This window comes from Bos grunniens, chromosome 22, assembly GCF_055505025.1.
Source record: "Bos grunniens cultivar Pamir isolate PY7600 chromosome 22, Bosgru_T2T1.0, whole genome shotgun sequence".
Lineage (NCBI taxonomy): Eukaryota > Metazoa > Chordata > Mammalia > Artiodactyla > Bovidae > Bos > Bos grunniens.
In genome coordinates this window covers 11,832,763-11,847,707 of record NC_141186.1, presented here as the reverse complement: position 1 = coordinate 11,847,707, position 14,945 = coordinate 11,832,763, and the positions used below count along the sequence as shown (strand labels likewise).

The 14,945-nt window shown below is 51.9% G+C and overlaps 1 protein-coding gene across 6 annotated transcripts in view; it reads right to left on the bottom strand.

The window, feature by feature from the left end:
- The window catches only part of DLEC1 (DLEC1 cilia and flagella associated protein), a 92,299-nt gene that overhangs the window by 3,144 nt on the left and 74,210 nt on the right, over window positions 1-14,945 (bottom strand). For 5 of the 6 annotated variants that reach the window (XM_086365922.1, XM_086365927.1, XM_086365923.1 and 2 more), the window contains 14 exons: window positions 8,349-8,502; window positions 7,788-7,898; window positions 6,745-6,875; window positions 6,112-6,303; window positions 5,123-5,193; window positions 4,518-4,669; window positions 2,708-2,826; window positions 2,103-2,173; window positions 1,204-1,406; window positions 1,014-1,124; window positions 793-918; window positions 605-699; window positions 353-437; window positions 38-247 (listed from right to left, as the gene is read on the bottom strand). In XM_086365922.1, coding sequence (XP_086222048.1) covers window positions 38-247; window positions 353-437; window positions 605-699; window positions 793-918; window positions 1,014-1,124; window positions 1,204-1,406; window positions 2,103-2,173; window positions 2,708-2,826; window positions 4,518-4,669; window positions 5,123-5,193; window positions 6,112-6,303; window positions 6,745-6,875; window positions 7,788-7,898; window positions 8,349-8,502 — 1,831 coding nt within the window. Of the gene's footprint in view, window positions 1-37; window positions 248-352; window positions 438-604; window positions 700-792; window positions 919-1,013; window positions 1,125-1,203; window positions 1,407-2,102; window positions 2,174-2,707; window positions 2,827-4,517; window positions 4,670-5,122; window positions 5,194-6,111; window positions 6,304-6,744; window positions 6,876-7,787; window positions 7,899-8,348; window positions 8,503-9,022; window positions 9,875-14,945 lie in introns of those variants that run through there. The other variant, XM_086365926.1, reaches the window with a different exon arrangement.

Here is a 14,945-nt window from a genome sequence, read left to right as displayed (position 1 = left end):
GCCCCCCCAGGCGGGGACCGCAGATGCTGCCACTGACCAGCATGTTCTCCTGTGGGTGGAGCACCAGCTGCTTGCCCCTTGCTGCCATCTCCTCACCCTCCTGCTTCCAGCCAAGGGCCCGGTGGCTGCGGCTCGCCCCGTCTTGAGAAATGGAGAAGGGCTTGGAGACCAGGAGCCAGAAGTAGTGAGGGATTTCCGTGGTGTTGGTCAGCTTCAGGTGGCGGGTGGTCACCAGCTCACTCAGCACCTGGCAACCGCAGGAAGGGGGCACTCAGACTGTGAGGCTCTGCCCCCAGAGGGCTGGTGGGGGGCACCTGGGTGACGCGGGAGGGCAGGGCGGCTGCACACTCACCCCGGCGCAGGGCTGCTCAGGGATGAGGTCGCTGGCCTGCTGCCGGAACACCATGCTGCCACCGTAGTCCCAGTCCACGCTCAGCCTGCCGGCGACAGCCGGGACGGCCTCTGGGCCTCACCTGCCCCTGGCCGGCCCCGCCCTCCCGTGCCCACCTCTTGTTCCCAAGGCCTGGGCTGGTCCCCAGCAGTGCCCAAGGAGGCTGCTCCCCACCAGGGGCAGGAGGCGGGCTAGGCGGCCCTGCGGACTCACTGCGCCGGCCTGACGTAGCCATGCAGGTCCAGTCTCATGGGTCCCACGGCAAAGTCCTGCAGGCGGCGCCTCCGGCCCGGAAGCTCCCTCTCCACCTACCAAGCCCAGGCCCCATCACTGGAGTCCTGAGAGGTGAGGTGGGGTGGGGTGGGGTGGGGGGAAGCCCTCCCCAGGCCCAGAGTGCTCACCTCATCGTCCAAGCTCAAGAAGCCCAGGGCATAGCCAACACACTCCACCTTGTGCAGGACGCCAGGGCCCAGCACCACGGGTGTGAAGGAGATGTGGATGGTGCTGTTGCCCCCCGCAGGGACCACCTGGCAGACAAAGCAGCCTCAGCGCTGCACAACCGCCCCCCTCCCCAGCCTTGCTTGGGGGATGCTCCCCGAAGCTCCCAACCCCACCCACTCACCACCTGCTTGGGGCTGATGGAAAACAGGTGGTCAGAGGGCACCCCCTCATGCCCTCGCAGGATGACTGAGATGATCTTCTGGGGGGCGCCAGCACTGGAGCTGCCCTCGGCCTATGGTCAAGGGAGTCGCTGAGGCTCAGCTTGAGACCCACTGACCTGGCCCAGCAGCCCACCTGCCACCCCTGCTCACAGATGGGGTGGCTTCACGGCTGGACTCAGACTCGGAGGGACTTGGGGACCAGAAGGAGCCGCTGCTCTCCGGGGTCTCGGGGTACAGGAGGTCATTCCCAGCGTGGTCACGTAGCGGGAAGGGCGGCCCATAGAACACCAGCAGCTCCAGCAGCCGGTCCTCCCTGTCCTCTGGAGTGTAGGTCTCCCAGTCCAGGCGGATGTCTGGGGCAGATGCAGGTGAAAGAGGTGAGGAGTAAGGAAAGAGAAGACGACTCCTGCCTGGGCCTCACTCCCTGCAGGCCCCAGAGGCCACCAGTTCTCCCGGACAGACTGGTGGGGTCCTCGTTTCCCCATGTCACTTCCAGGCAATTCTTGTTTCAAGTCTACAGGCTTATGCCGTCGGCTCTATCACCCCTTGTCCTCCGGGTCCCAAGACCAGCTTTCATGTCCAAATGCACAAAGCCAGGCCTCCCTGTGCTCTCCCTACAGCCGCTTTTCCTTCTGGCCTATTTGCTGACTTCCTGGCTCCTCCCACCCGTGCAGCCCCTGCCTTCTCTCCCTCCATCCTTTAGCTCCCAGCAAGCGGCACAGGGGCTGCTGGCTGAAAGGAAAAGGTGTCCTCTGCAAGTTCTGTCCAACACCAAGTGAATGTGGCCAGGGCGGGCGTCTGGCCCAGGCACAGTGGAAGACACCAGGTCCCACAGGCAAAGGCAAGTCCTGGCCTCAAGGTGGAAGTGGCTCTGACGACCCCTGACCGGCTTGGCCACTCCCCACCTTAGCCCTTGAGGTCCTCTCTCCGTACCTCAGGCCCACTGGACTCCAGGGTCCAGGCTGTGGGCCATTAGCTGCCCTCCCATCCTGGCCCCCACCTGGCACAGCCTGTAGCAAGAGTCCCAATTTCTCTCATGAGCGTCTCACCACAGGGGCTGGAATTATTCAGGCGAAGGATCCGGGTGACTGGGTCTCCTCCAGAGACCCGGGTGCCGAACCTGGAGGCAGGGGACCAGGATCAGCGCACACCTCGCAGGCCGATTCACCTCAGAGAGGAGGGCCGGGGCTTGGGCAGGGAGGAGCCTCACCCTGTCTTCACCCTGGAGTCACAGAGCCCCAGGGCTGGAGGCCCACCCCAACACCACCCCCCAGTGAACCGTGACCCAGGGCTGCTCACTGGCCCAGTCACCGCTCCTCAGTGAACCGTGACCCAGGGTTGCTCACTGGTCCAGTCACCCCCCTTCCCACTCTCCAACCGCCCTGCCAACCACAGAAACCCCAGTGAGGGGCCCTGAGCGCGGCCCTGACCTCGGGCGACACCGACTGCTCACTCCTGTCCCCCCAGAGCCCTCTGAGACGTGCAGATCACGGCCATGCCCCTGAGGCCTGTCTCCTTTGGGGCAGCCCTGGCCAGGGGCTTTTGGGCTGGGTGGCACTGGGCCAGCTGGGCAGCAATGAGTCGGTGTGGACAGCCGGGATGGAGGCCAAAGGGTTCCGGGGTTAGCGGAGGGGAGGTGGGGAAGGAGTGGTACCTGATGATGGGCTCCCTCTGGGTCTGGTCAGTGGTGTAGTAGGTGGTCCTCTGGGAGCTGATGGGGCAGCCCACCACCGCCATGCGCACTGGGATGACTGCTGGAGGCAGGCCTCCCACCTGCAGACGCACACCAGTCCTCTCCCTCATCCCCCGCTGCCGCCGCGTCCCCGAGGCACCGCATCCCCTCCTCCAGCCAGCCCAGGGTCTGCATGGGGGACCACTGCCTCCCACCCTGATGGCCTTTGGCCTCTGATGGCCCTTTGGATGAAATTTCTTCATCTTTTAAATGGAAATAATGATTATTTTCTCTGCTAATCAAAATCACTTATTTTTAAAAATTTAACATAGACTATATTTCACCCATAATCCTATCCCACCCCACAGCATGACTCGCTGTGAGTATTTCAGTTAGAACTGTCTAGACTTGTGTGCATAAAACACATATAAATGAGGGGCATTGGGGGCATGCTTTCGTTTTGGTAATCTTTTTCTTTTAACCACATACGATAATTTTACTAATGAAGGTTTACGGCATTGTTTAACTGGCTGTGGGAATCCCAGTGTATAGATGTAGCCTGACGTTTTATCTGATCTTCTCCTGGTGGACACGTGTCTACACTGTCTCCTTTCTTCCCCTTCTATTATAAACAATGCCGAGAAGAAAAAGAAGCCTGGTATGAAACTTGTTTGTTCGTGTATCCACTTCTTTCCTTGGGGCGACTTTAAATGTGCGTCCCCAGCGCCCTGCACAGGTGCCTCTGAAGGGCACACACTTCCCAGCAGCCCCCCTTGCCCATGGGCACCCTTCCCTGCACCTCCATCGACAATTTTAAACCTTGCTCATCTCACAAAACCAGTATTTCAGGGTGTCTTTCATTCTCGCTTCTTTTTTCTTGGCCACGTCATGCAGCTTATGGATCTTAGTTCCCAGACCAGGGACTGAACTCGGGCCCCCTGCCATGGAAATGCCGAGTCCTAACCACGGGACCACCAGGGTCTTCCCCTTTAGCAGTGCTGATGAAGTACTTTTCATGTTCACTGGCCATCTCTAGCTGTCATTCTTGAACTGCCTATTATGACCCTTTGCCCCTTGAGTGCCACCCCCTCTTATTGTTAAGAACTCTGTATATTAAGGTGATCACCACTTGGTCATTGGATAGAGCACAGTTTAAAGCAAATAACTACCATAACTCACCTGTCCAATTTACTAAACAGTTCAAGAAAATCTGCAATAATTAAATGACATGGGACTTGGAACACGTTTCACCCCTTCATCCTAAACTAGGAGCTCCCTACTGGGGTGGTCTGCTGTGTTATTCACCCTGGTACCCCCACAGTCCAGGGGACCACACAGGAACCTGTACATATAAGGTCTCAGTTCATGCTGAATGGCGGAGTCAATGAATGGGCTGACAGGGAATGAACGACGGCCTCACCAAGGCCTGGGTGAGGCTGTGGCTCTGGGAGGCCATGCCGTTTCCACGCTTACTGCCCACTCTGGATCTCAGATTCTGGCCAGGGCAGGCAGCCCATCTGACTCCTCAGCCCTCCTAAGTATGGTCCCAGCCTCAAGGGGACCTCATGGGCAAAGATGTTGGTGCTTCTCCTGCTCACGGGACCCCTCCTGCAGGAATCCCAGGGCTGCTGCCCAGCGCAAAGGCCCATCCCGAGCTCAGCGGGCATCACCTTTCTACTTGGTGAGGCCTGTGAGGCTGAGGGCTGGGTGTTGGAGGAGAGTGAGCCTGCAGGTGGGGGCCAGGGTGGGGGTCCCTGTGCCCCAGGCCACCCGCCCGCCCGCCCGTGCTTACCGTGCAGATGAGACTATCCCAGTACTCCCCCCACATGTTGGCACAGGCAGTGAGATCGATGCTGAGCTTCTGGTGGGCGCCCAGCACGCCCTGGGAGAGGTGGGGGAAGAAGGCTGCTCCTTTCCCATGGGACAGCATGCTTTCCATAAACTCTGCAGTGAGACCCAGGAATGGGGATGCAGCACCCCCAGGGGAGGAAAGAGGTCCCAACCCTCAAGTGTCAGCAAAGCACTGAACCAGACAAGCCACCCTGCAGTCTCTCCCTACTCCACCTAAAGAGACTCTCCTCCTGCAAGCCTGGGGTCCAGGGTCCAGCTCTCTCACCCGCCACGAGGCCAAGTGGGAGCCCTCACTCCTAAGCCACCAGCCACCACCCATCCCAAATCAAAGCCAGACCTTGTGCACAGGCCCTCTTCCTTAGCAAGAAGGTGGCCGTGTTCTAAAAAGGGGGTGCTGTTCGGTGGAAGCCATGGCCATCTCAGGAACCTGACTAGAAAGGACACTGAGGAGTGACTCTCTCTGGCCAGGGTCCCCTTCCTGCAGCAGGTGGCCCACATCCTCAAAGGCCCCACAAAACCCTGCTCTGGCTGGGCCTGGGCTCTTACCCCACTGCTCGCGCTTGGCCAAGAGCTCCCGCATCCGTGCCGTCTTCAGCAGGGCAGGAGGCATGTCGGGGCTTGACAAGAAGGGTACGGAAATCGCATCAAGCCATCCAGGCCCTTGCCCAGACCTCAGCCATCTCCCCAGGCAACCAGCATCCCCCTCCCCCCAGCTTTCCAGCAGAGGAAGGTGGCCCTGCTTCTCCTCCCGCGAGAGCCGGTCAGGGCTCCTCTTCACCTCCACCTGTGGTCTTCGCTCCCTCGGCACCCTACCACCTGAAGCATCTCAGCGGCAGGCTGCCTGCCAGTCTTAACAAAATCAGGAGTGCTCCAGGGCAGGGACCCCTGACCCGCAGGCTCTGTGCCCTGGTGACCCCAGGATGCAGACCCAGTCCAGACTCCCAGCCTTTACCCAGCCTTCTGCAATAGGCCGTCTCTAGTCTCCTGCGGACATCTATCCCACCATTTCACATGCTAACTTTCTGCAGTTGACAAATTCATGGCTAAGGAACTGTTCGTGGCAGCCCCCACCCCCAGCAGTCAGAAGTTGCCCCCCACTGCCCCTACCTTAGGAGACCTGAGGGGAGGTGTCTGCAGTGGGGTGCTGGCAAGCTGAGCTAACTTCTGGGATATACATACTTCCAATGTGATTGATTTCAAGCTACAGCTTTGCAACATGCCTCACTCCACCTCTGCCCACTGTTGCCTCCACCTACAGTAACTTCTTCCTCATCTGAGGGCCCCAGGACCGCCTGGTCTATGCAAAGCCCTCGCCTTGGCAGCCCAGGCTGACCAGAAGGGGCCACACGCCCCGCTTTCCTCTCAAGGCCTGGGAGGCGGGCAGGCAGGGCCCCCTACTTCTTGCATTTGTCCAAGTCTACCTGCAGATACCCTCCTCCGGCGACTCACACCCGCCGAAGCCACACGGAGGCCCAGTGGGGCAACCCGTGGCTGCGTCCTCCCCGGGAACAGTCGCTGAAAACAGCCGGACTTACGGGCTGGGTTTCTGGCTCAGGCTGTTCACGGGGCTCCCAAAGTACTCGAACTCGAGGGTGAAAGGGGTCTGTATCGGGGAGCAGTTGGTCAGGAAGAGCCGGCGGTTCACACGGGTCCATAGTGGCACTGCCGAGCCGAAGTCCAGGTGGAGCGTCTCGGGGTGGCCCGGCCACAGCTCTGTGCTGGGGGCACTGCCCAAGCCCATGGGCACCAGTTATGTGCCACCCTCAGCCCTGCCCGGCCAGCCACCTTGGGCTGGAGGTGCCCAGCTGCCCAGAAACCAGGCTTTAAGCCCTCCTCGAGAAGCAAGCCGTCCCACAGATGCACCCTCTGTGCCAAGATGGGTGTCCCCCGCCACCGGCTCTCCCAGGCCAGGGGCAGGCCAGCATGTCTCCCAGCTGCCCACGGCCCTGTCCCCTGCTGTCCCCGCACCTGGACACCAGGCCTCTGGCGTATGGAGAACCACCACCCAGAGGGTAGGGATGGGGCGGGGCGGGGGGGGGTGTCTCTCCCCACAGAGTTTGTGAGGGGTCTTCTCCTGGCCGTGGGAATCAACTGGAAGAGGCTGGCTCCACAGCGAGGCCGCTCCTCTGAACGGCCGCCCCAGCCCCCAGGCCCAGCCCTGGGCTCACCTGTCGTCACTGTCCTCCTTAGAGACGCCGATGGCTACCTGCAGTCCCCGGGGTTTCCCTGAGATGCCCAGAACCAGTGGCTCCCTCATGCCTGACACGTCACAAGGGAGGGCCAGGTCGGTCACCGCTTCCTGTAGGAAAGGGGTTCTCACCTTGGGTAAGACCCAGGGTGGGCCTTGGCAGAGGGGCCTCAGATAGCCTCCTGCGGCACAGGGGGCAGCAGGGAGGGCTCAACTAAAGGCCTTGTCCAGGCTCATTTCTGTGGAAGGGCTCCCAGCCCCTCCAATGGGCCACCATCCCCAGACCCTCAGGAGGCCTGGCCCCTTCCTCAGAGCTCCTGGCTGTGACTTGGCTCCCAACATCTGGGCATGCCCGCCTGAAGGAGACCCCTGCCAAGCAGATCTCAGGAGAAGCTGCACATTTATTCCAATGAAGCTGCTATCACGAAGAAGTCAAACCCTTCCTGCGTGAGGTCTGCTCTAGGCCAGCCCAGGGCCCACTCATTTGCTCAGGCTCAGCTGTCCAAGAAAGCCCACGTCCCCATGCTCCCCAGAGAGGTACTGGGACCTGGGTCTGCAAGTCCTTGTGAGGAAGAAGCTTCTTTTTCCACAAGACTACAAACGGATGCTCAGTCCCCAAGGACTGAGCATGTTCTGCCCGATGGCCTTCCTGTGGGCTGAACCCAGGAGAAGCTGTGTCCTTCTTCTGAGGAACCAGGGCACTGCTCAGACGCCACTGGGGGACCCAGTACAGGGGCATCTCTGGGCAGGTGGAAAGGTGGGCCCACCTGTGCCACAGAGGATGGCTGGCGAGGGCTAAGGGTGGTGCTCAGGAGTTTCAGGGCCTATCCCAGCCTGCTCCAGCCCTCCTGACCCTGTGTCCCTAGAGAGCAGACCCAGCAGGAATGGAGCCCCAGACCCCAGTGCAAGAAACCTGTTCCCTGCTTGGCCCAGGACAGGGGTCTGAGGCAGACCTCCCGGCTGGCATGGATGCAGACAGCTGGGGGCCTCCCCAGGCAATGCAGCCCCTGGTTCCACACTCACCAGGGTATGCGCAGTCAACTCCAGGCTGAGCTGGCGCTCCTCGCTGGGGCCCAGCGTGCCACGTCTCGGGGAGACTTTCACTGTGCAGACATCTGCTTGGAGCCCCAGGAGCTGGCAGACACATGGGCAGGTCAGGGGCTGGGCTTCCAGGATGGACCTGGGTCCTGACAGAGGGATCAGGACCGCTGCATGCTTTGGGGAGGCTGCTGACTGGGGGCCCTCAGTGAGACCAGCAGGGCACGGTGCTCCCAGGTGGGGATAAACCACAGGTCCCTTTTCATCTCCTTGCCCATGCTAGATGGACCTCACACCTGTCAGGGGGTTCCCTGGACTTAACAAAAGGCTGCCCTGGGAGGCCCAGGGTGATGGGGAACAGTGGGTAGCTGGTTTTGATGCATGGAGACGTGGCCTCATCTCCCCTGGCACACGGGGCAGGCTACAGAGTCAGCCCCCAGAGGCAGTGATCTGTTCTGGGTGGTGTCAAGGGCAGGGTGCCCCTCAACATGGGCCTCTGGGGTTGAGATCTGCAAGGGTGGGGCCCGATGAAGTGGGCTCACGTACCTTGCCCCAGTGGAAGCGGGTGGGCAGGAGCGTGCCATTGATGAGTGTGATGGCCATCTTGGTGGGCACGCCCAGGTAGAGGTTGGGGACCTCCACCTGGCTGCTCTGCAGGTACACATAGGGCTCCTGCACCTCAGCATACACGGGAAGGTGGCTGGAATACGGCGGGTAAAAGGCATACTCATCAGAAAAGAAGTAAAACCTACCCATATGCATAAGACATGACCATCTTTGTAGAAAATCCCTAAGAATCTATAATGTTAAAAACTCTTAGAACTAATGAGTGAGTCAGCAAAGTGACGGGCTAAAAATCAACACATAAAAATCAATCACATTTTTTTTGGCTGCCCCAGGCGGCTTGTGAGATTTTGTAGTTCCCCGACCAGGGGTCGAACCTGCTGAGCCCCCAGCAGTGAAACAGTGTTGAGTTTTAACTATCAGACCACAGGGAATTCCAAACTCGATCACATGTTTACAGGCTAACAAGGAAGATGTAGAAACAGAAGTTAAAAGTATAATCCCACTGACAATTACTCAAAAAAGTGAAACAGGCAAATCTCTAATTAAACACATACAGAACTTGTGTGCTGAAAACCACAAAACACTGATGAAAGAAACCGAAGATAACAATAAATAGGCATAAATCACAATCAGAAATTAACACATTCAACATATTGTCAGTTCTCCCAAAAATGATCTATTAGGCTTAACACAATTCTTACCAAACTCCTGGCCATGATTTTTGTAGATACAGACAAGTTTATTTGAAAATTTATATAGAAAGATAAAGGACACAGACTGAAGATTAATAAAGTGGGAAATTACTCTACTGGATATTAAGACTTCCTAGACAGCTATATCAATCAAGGGAGCGTGTTACTAGTAGGGAGATACACAGCAAATCAATGGAACAATGTAAAAAAACCTAGAAGCAGACCCACCCAAATATGTCTGAGGGTATTTTTTTCCTTATGTAAGGAATGGGGAGAACATGTATTTTAATTTTTTATTTTGAAATAACTGTATATTCACATGCAGCTGTAACAACAACAAAATACAAAGGAATCCAAGTACACTCTTTACCAATTTCCCAACAGTCACAGCTTGCACAACGACAGCACCATGTCACAAGGAGACCAAGCTGGATGCAGTCCAGCAGTCTCATTCAGGCCCCATGAAGTGGACATGCGCTAATCTGTATTTACTTCTACACAATTTTATCACATGTAGATACCCATGACACCACCACAGTCGAGACACAGAACAGTTCCGTCACAAGGATGTCTTCATGCTATCTTTTCTTTTTTTAACTTTCTCCCTGGATCCATTTTTTTGCCATAAATTTCTGAGTTTCGTTCACTTTGTTCAATAATTAAGGACAAAAAAACCTCTGCCATCTAAGTCACCCTGGCAATCTTCAAGAGTATCAAATAAGAATGGACTTCCCTGGTATGCCACTGGTTAAGACTCCACATTTCCAGTCCAGAGGGCTCAGGTTCAGTCCTCGTTGGGTAAGATCCTAGATGCTGCAAGGTGCAGCCAAAAAGTAAAAAAAAAAAAAAACCGGAAAAAAAGAATATAAAATAAGAAAAAACTTGTCCCTGTAAAAGCTGTAAAATATCTTTGAAAACGAGGTTTAACTGCAGTTATAAATACAAATATCTAACTACAGAGTCCCAAAATACACGAAGCAAAAGAAATCAATCATTCAGAAATAATGATTAGATGGCCAGGCAAAAAGCACATGCAAAATAATTTACTAATTATTAGGGAAATGCAAATCAAAACTACAATGAGGTATCACCAGTCAGAAAGGTCAAAAAGTTTACAAACAGTAAATTGCTAGAGAGGGTATGGAGAAAAGGGACCGCCACCCTATACTGTTGATAAGAATGGAGACTGGTAGAGCCACTATGGAGGCTACTTAAGAAACTAAAAACAGAACTACCACATGATCCTGCAGTCCCACTGGGGCTGGAGAAAACCGTAATTCAAAAAGTACATGCAATAGAAAGGACATGGACGTGAACAAAATGTCCATCAAGAGAAGGGGATGACGAGGCGGCACACGTAGACAAGAGAATAGCTCTCAGGCATAGAAAAGAATGAAGTCATGCCATCTGCAGCAACAGGGATGCCAGAGATTGTCCCACTGAGTGAAGTAAGTCAGACAGTGAAGGAAAAATATATGGTATTGCTTACATGTGAAATCTAAAAAAAAAGACTACAAATGAATTTATTTACAAAACAAAAGTATAGTCACAAACGTAGAAAACAAGGTTAGCAGGGATAGGGGTGGGGGACAAGTGGGAGACTGCGACTACTATCTATAAAATAGGTGACTAGTAAGACCTGCCGTCGAGCACAGGGAGCTCTACTCAACACTCCGTAACGGCCTGCGCGGGAAGGGACCTAAAGCAGAAAGGGTGGATACATGCATAACTCATTCACTTTGCTGGATACCTGAAATTAACACAACACGGTAAATGTAAATATTCCAATAAAATTTCAAAAAAATAAAGACTAGAGATTTCAATGCGTCATTTTAAATAGTGGACAGAACAGGGAGTTCCTTGGTGGTCCAGTGGTTAGGACTCTGTGCTTTCACTGCTGAGGGCTCAGGTTCAATCCCTGGTTGGGGAACTAAGATCCCACAAACTGCATGGTGTGGCCAACAATAAATAAATAAATGAAAATATGTGTAAATTAAACACACTCCCAAGTAAGCAAGAAGTCAAATAAATAAACTTTGGGTTTAAAATACAAAAATCAGTGCAAAATACCACATGAATTTGAAAAAAGGACAAAGGACATGGTCCTTTCAAACAACGCAGAAAAAACATTCAATGAAATCTAACATTCTTTCATGAGAAAACCAGCAAACTAGGAACAGAAGGAAACTTCCTCAACCTGATAAAGGACAGCTACAAAAAGCCTACAGTTAATATTGGACTTAAAGGTAGAGACTGTTTTCCTTTTAAGATCAGGAACAAGGTAAGGATGTCCACTTTTTAAAAAATATAACATTTTGCTCAATGCAGACACTGACTTCATCTGTATATATTTTAGAACTAGGGTGAGGATTCCCACTCTTGCCTCTTCCATTCAACACTGAACTGGAGTATTATTAGGTCCATTAGGCAGGAAAAAGAAAAGACAGATGTAAAATTACCTCTAAATGCAGATGACACAATCTTCTATTTAGAGAACCATTAGAAGTGACATATAAGCAAGGTTGTAGGGTACAAGGTCAAAACACAAAAATCTATTTGTATTTCTATACACTAGGAATGAATAATCAGAAGAAGTGATTAAGAAGAATCCATTTCCAAAAGCATCAAAAATGACACAATCCTTAGAAATAATTTTAACAAAAAAGTATAAGACTTATACACTGAAAATGACGAAACATCACTGAAAGAAATGAAAAACGACTGAAATAAATGGAAAGACATTTTCCTGTTAAAGGATGGGAAGACTTAGTATTGTTAGGAGGGTAATACTCCCCAGACCAGACATGCAGATTCAATATACTCCCTGTTAAAATCCCAGCTAGGTCTTTGTAGACATTGATAAAATTCACACAGAAACTCAAAGGACCCAGAACAGCCAAAACTATCTTGAGAAAGAGAAATGAAGTTGGAGAATTCATACTTCTTGATTTCAAAACTAACTCAAAATGGATCAGAGACCTAAAAATAAGAGCTAAAACTATAAAACTCTTCGAAGAAAACATGTGAGTAAATCTTTCTGACATTAGGCGATGGTTTCACAGGTATAACACCGAAAGCATAAGCAACAAAAGATAAAAACACATAAACTGGGAATTCACCAAAATTAAAAGCGTCTATGCTTCAAAGCACACCATCAAGAAAGTGAAAAGAGGGACATCCCTGGTGGTCTGCTGGTTAAGAATCTGCCTGCTGATGTAGGGGACATGGATTCGGTCTCTGGTCTGGAAAATCCCACATGCCATGGGGCAACCAAGCCCCTGCGAGCCCATGTGCCCAGAGCCTGTGCTCCAGCAAGAGAAGCCAGTGCTGTAAGAAGCCTGAGCACTGCAAGAGAGAGCCCCCTGCTCGCTGCAACTAGAGAAAACGCATGCACAGCAGCGGAGACCCAGTGCAGTCGAAAATGAATTAATAAATCACACACACACAAAAAAAACAAGTGAAAAGACAATCCTCAGAACGGGAGAAAACATTTGAAAATCATGTATCTAATAAGAGACAGGTATATAAAAGGAACACTTACCCTAAAAAAAACAAAAAATACCTTTATCTCAATAACAAAAAGACAAATAACCCTATTTTTAAAAAATGAGCAAAGAACTCAAGAGATAGTTCTCCAAAGAGGATCTACAAGTGGCCAGTAAGCTCCTGAAAGATGCTAAGCATTATGTGCCATAAGGGAAATTCAAATCAAATCCTCAGTGAAATATCACTTCACACACAGGATGAATACCATTAAAGAACTGCTGCTGTTTAGTCGCTGTGTCTTTTGCAACCCCAAGGACTGTAGCTCACCACACTCCTCTGTCCATGAGATTTTCCAGGCTAGAATACTACGGTGGATTGACATTTCTTTCTCCAGGGGATCCTCCTGACCCAGGAATCGAACCCATGTCTCCTACATTGGCAGGCGGATTCTTTACCACTGAGCCACCAGGGCAGTCCACCATTAAAGGAGAGATGGTCACAAGTATGGCTGAGGAAGAGAAGAAGTAGGACAGCAGGGTGGAGAAGGATGGACAGTGTGGTGGAATTGGTAGCTATCATATTTGCCCCATGTATCATTATTATGACTATGCCAAAGCCTTTGACTGTGTGGATCACAATAAACTGTGGAAAATTCTGAAAGAGATGTGAATGCCAGACGACCTGACTTGCCTCTGGAGAAATCTGTATGCAGGTCAGGAAGCAACAGTTGGAACTGGACATGGAACAACAGACTGGTTCCAAATAGGAAAAGGAGTATGTCAAGGCTGTATATTGTCACCCTGCTTATTTAACTTATATGCAGAGTACATCATGAGAAATGCTGGGCTGGAAGAAGCACAAGCTGGAATCAAAATTGCCGGTAGAGTTGTGAAACTCTACTATGTATGTAGTAGAATATTATTCATGTAAAAGTGGGAAGGAAAAGTGAAAGTGTGTGCTTGCTGCTGCTGCTGCTAAGTCACTTCAGTCGTGTCCGACTCTGTGCGACCCCATAGACGGCAGCCCACCAGGCCCTGCCGTCCCTGGGATTCTCCAGGCAAGAACACTGGAGTGGGTTGCCATTTCCTCCTCCAATGCAGGAAAGTGAAAAGTTAAAGTGAAGTCACTCAGTCGTGTCTGACTCTTAGCGACCCCATGGACTGCAGCCTACCAGGCTCCTCCATCCATGGGATTTTCCAGGCAAGAGTCCTGGAGTGGGTTGCCATCGCCTTCTCCAAAGTGTGTGCTTATATGGATATGTATTTCTTTGGAAGGATATATAAGAAACTGATAATGTTGGTTTACTGGTGGGAAGTAAACTGAATGAACTGTACAGCAGGAGTAGAAGGACTTTTTAAAATTAAAAGATTGAAATTTAATTTGTGCTATGAATCAAGAGGATATTTATATCATGTAAGCTTTATACATATCAATAAAATGAACACCTGTGAACTGGAAAAAAAAATAAAGATTAGTCATTTTTTAACCTTAAAAAAAATTGCTGGGAGAAATATCAATAACCTCAGATATGCAGATGACACCACCCTTATGGCAGAAAGTGAAGAGGAACTAAAAAGCCTCTTGATGAAAGTGAAAGTGGAGAGTGAAAAAGTTGGCTTAAAGCTCAACATTCAGAAAACGGAGATCATGGCATCCGGTCCCATCACTTCATGGGAAATAGATGGGGAAACAGTGGAAACAGTGTCAGACTTTATTTTTGGGGGCTCCAAAATCACTGCAGATGGTGATTGCAGCCATGAAATTAAAAGACACTTACTCCTTGGAAGGAAAGTTATGACCAACCTAGATAGCATATTCAAAAGCAGAGACATTACTTTGCCAACAAAGGTATGTCTAGTCAAGGCTATGGTTTTTCCAGTGGTCATGTATGTTTTTCCAGTGGACCGTGTATGGTCATGTGAGAGTTGGACTGTGAAGAAGGCTGAGCTCCGAAGAATTGATGCTTTTGAACTGTGGTGTTGGAGAAGACTCTTGAGAGTCCCTTGGACTGCAAGGAGATCCAACCAGTCCATTCTGAAGGAGATCAGCCCTGGGATTTCTTTGGAGGGAATGATGCTAAAGCTGAAACTCCAGCACTTTGGCCACCTCATGCGAAGAGTTGACTCATTGGAAAAGACTCTGGTGCTGAGAGGGGTTGGGTGCAGGAGGAGAAGGGGACGACAGAGGATGAGATGGCTGGATGGCATCACTGACTCGATGGGCGTGGGTCTGAGTGAACTCCGGGAGTTGGTGATGGACAGGGAGCCCTGGCGTGCTGCGATTCATGGGGTCGCAAAGTCAGACACGACTGAGTGACTGAACTGAACTGAACCATTATTATAATGAGATATATTATAATGTTAACATCATGACCTAGTGTGGAAGATTTTGAACAAAG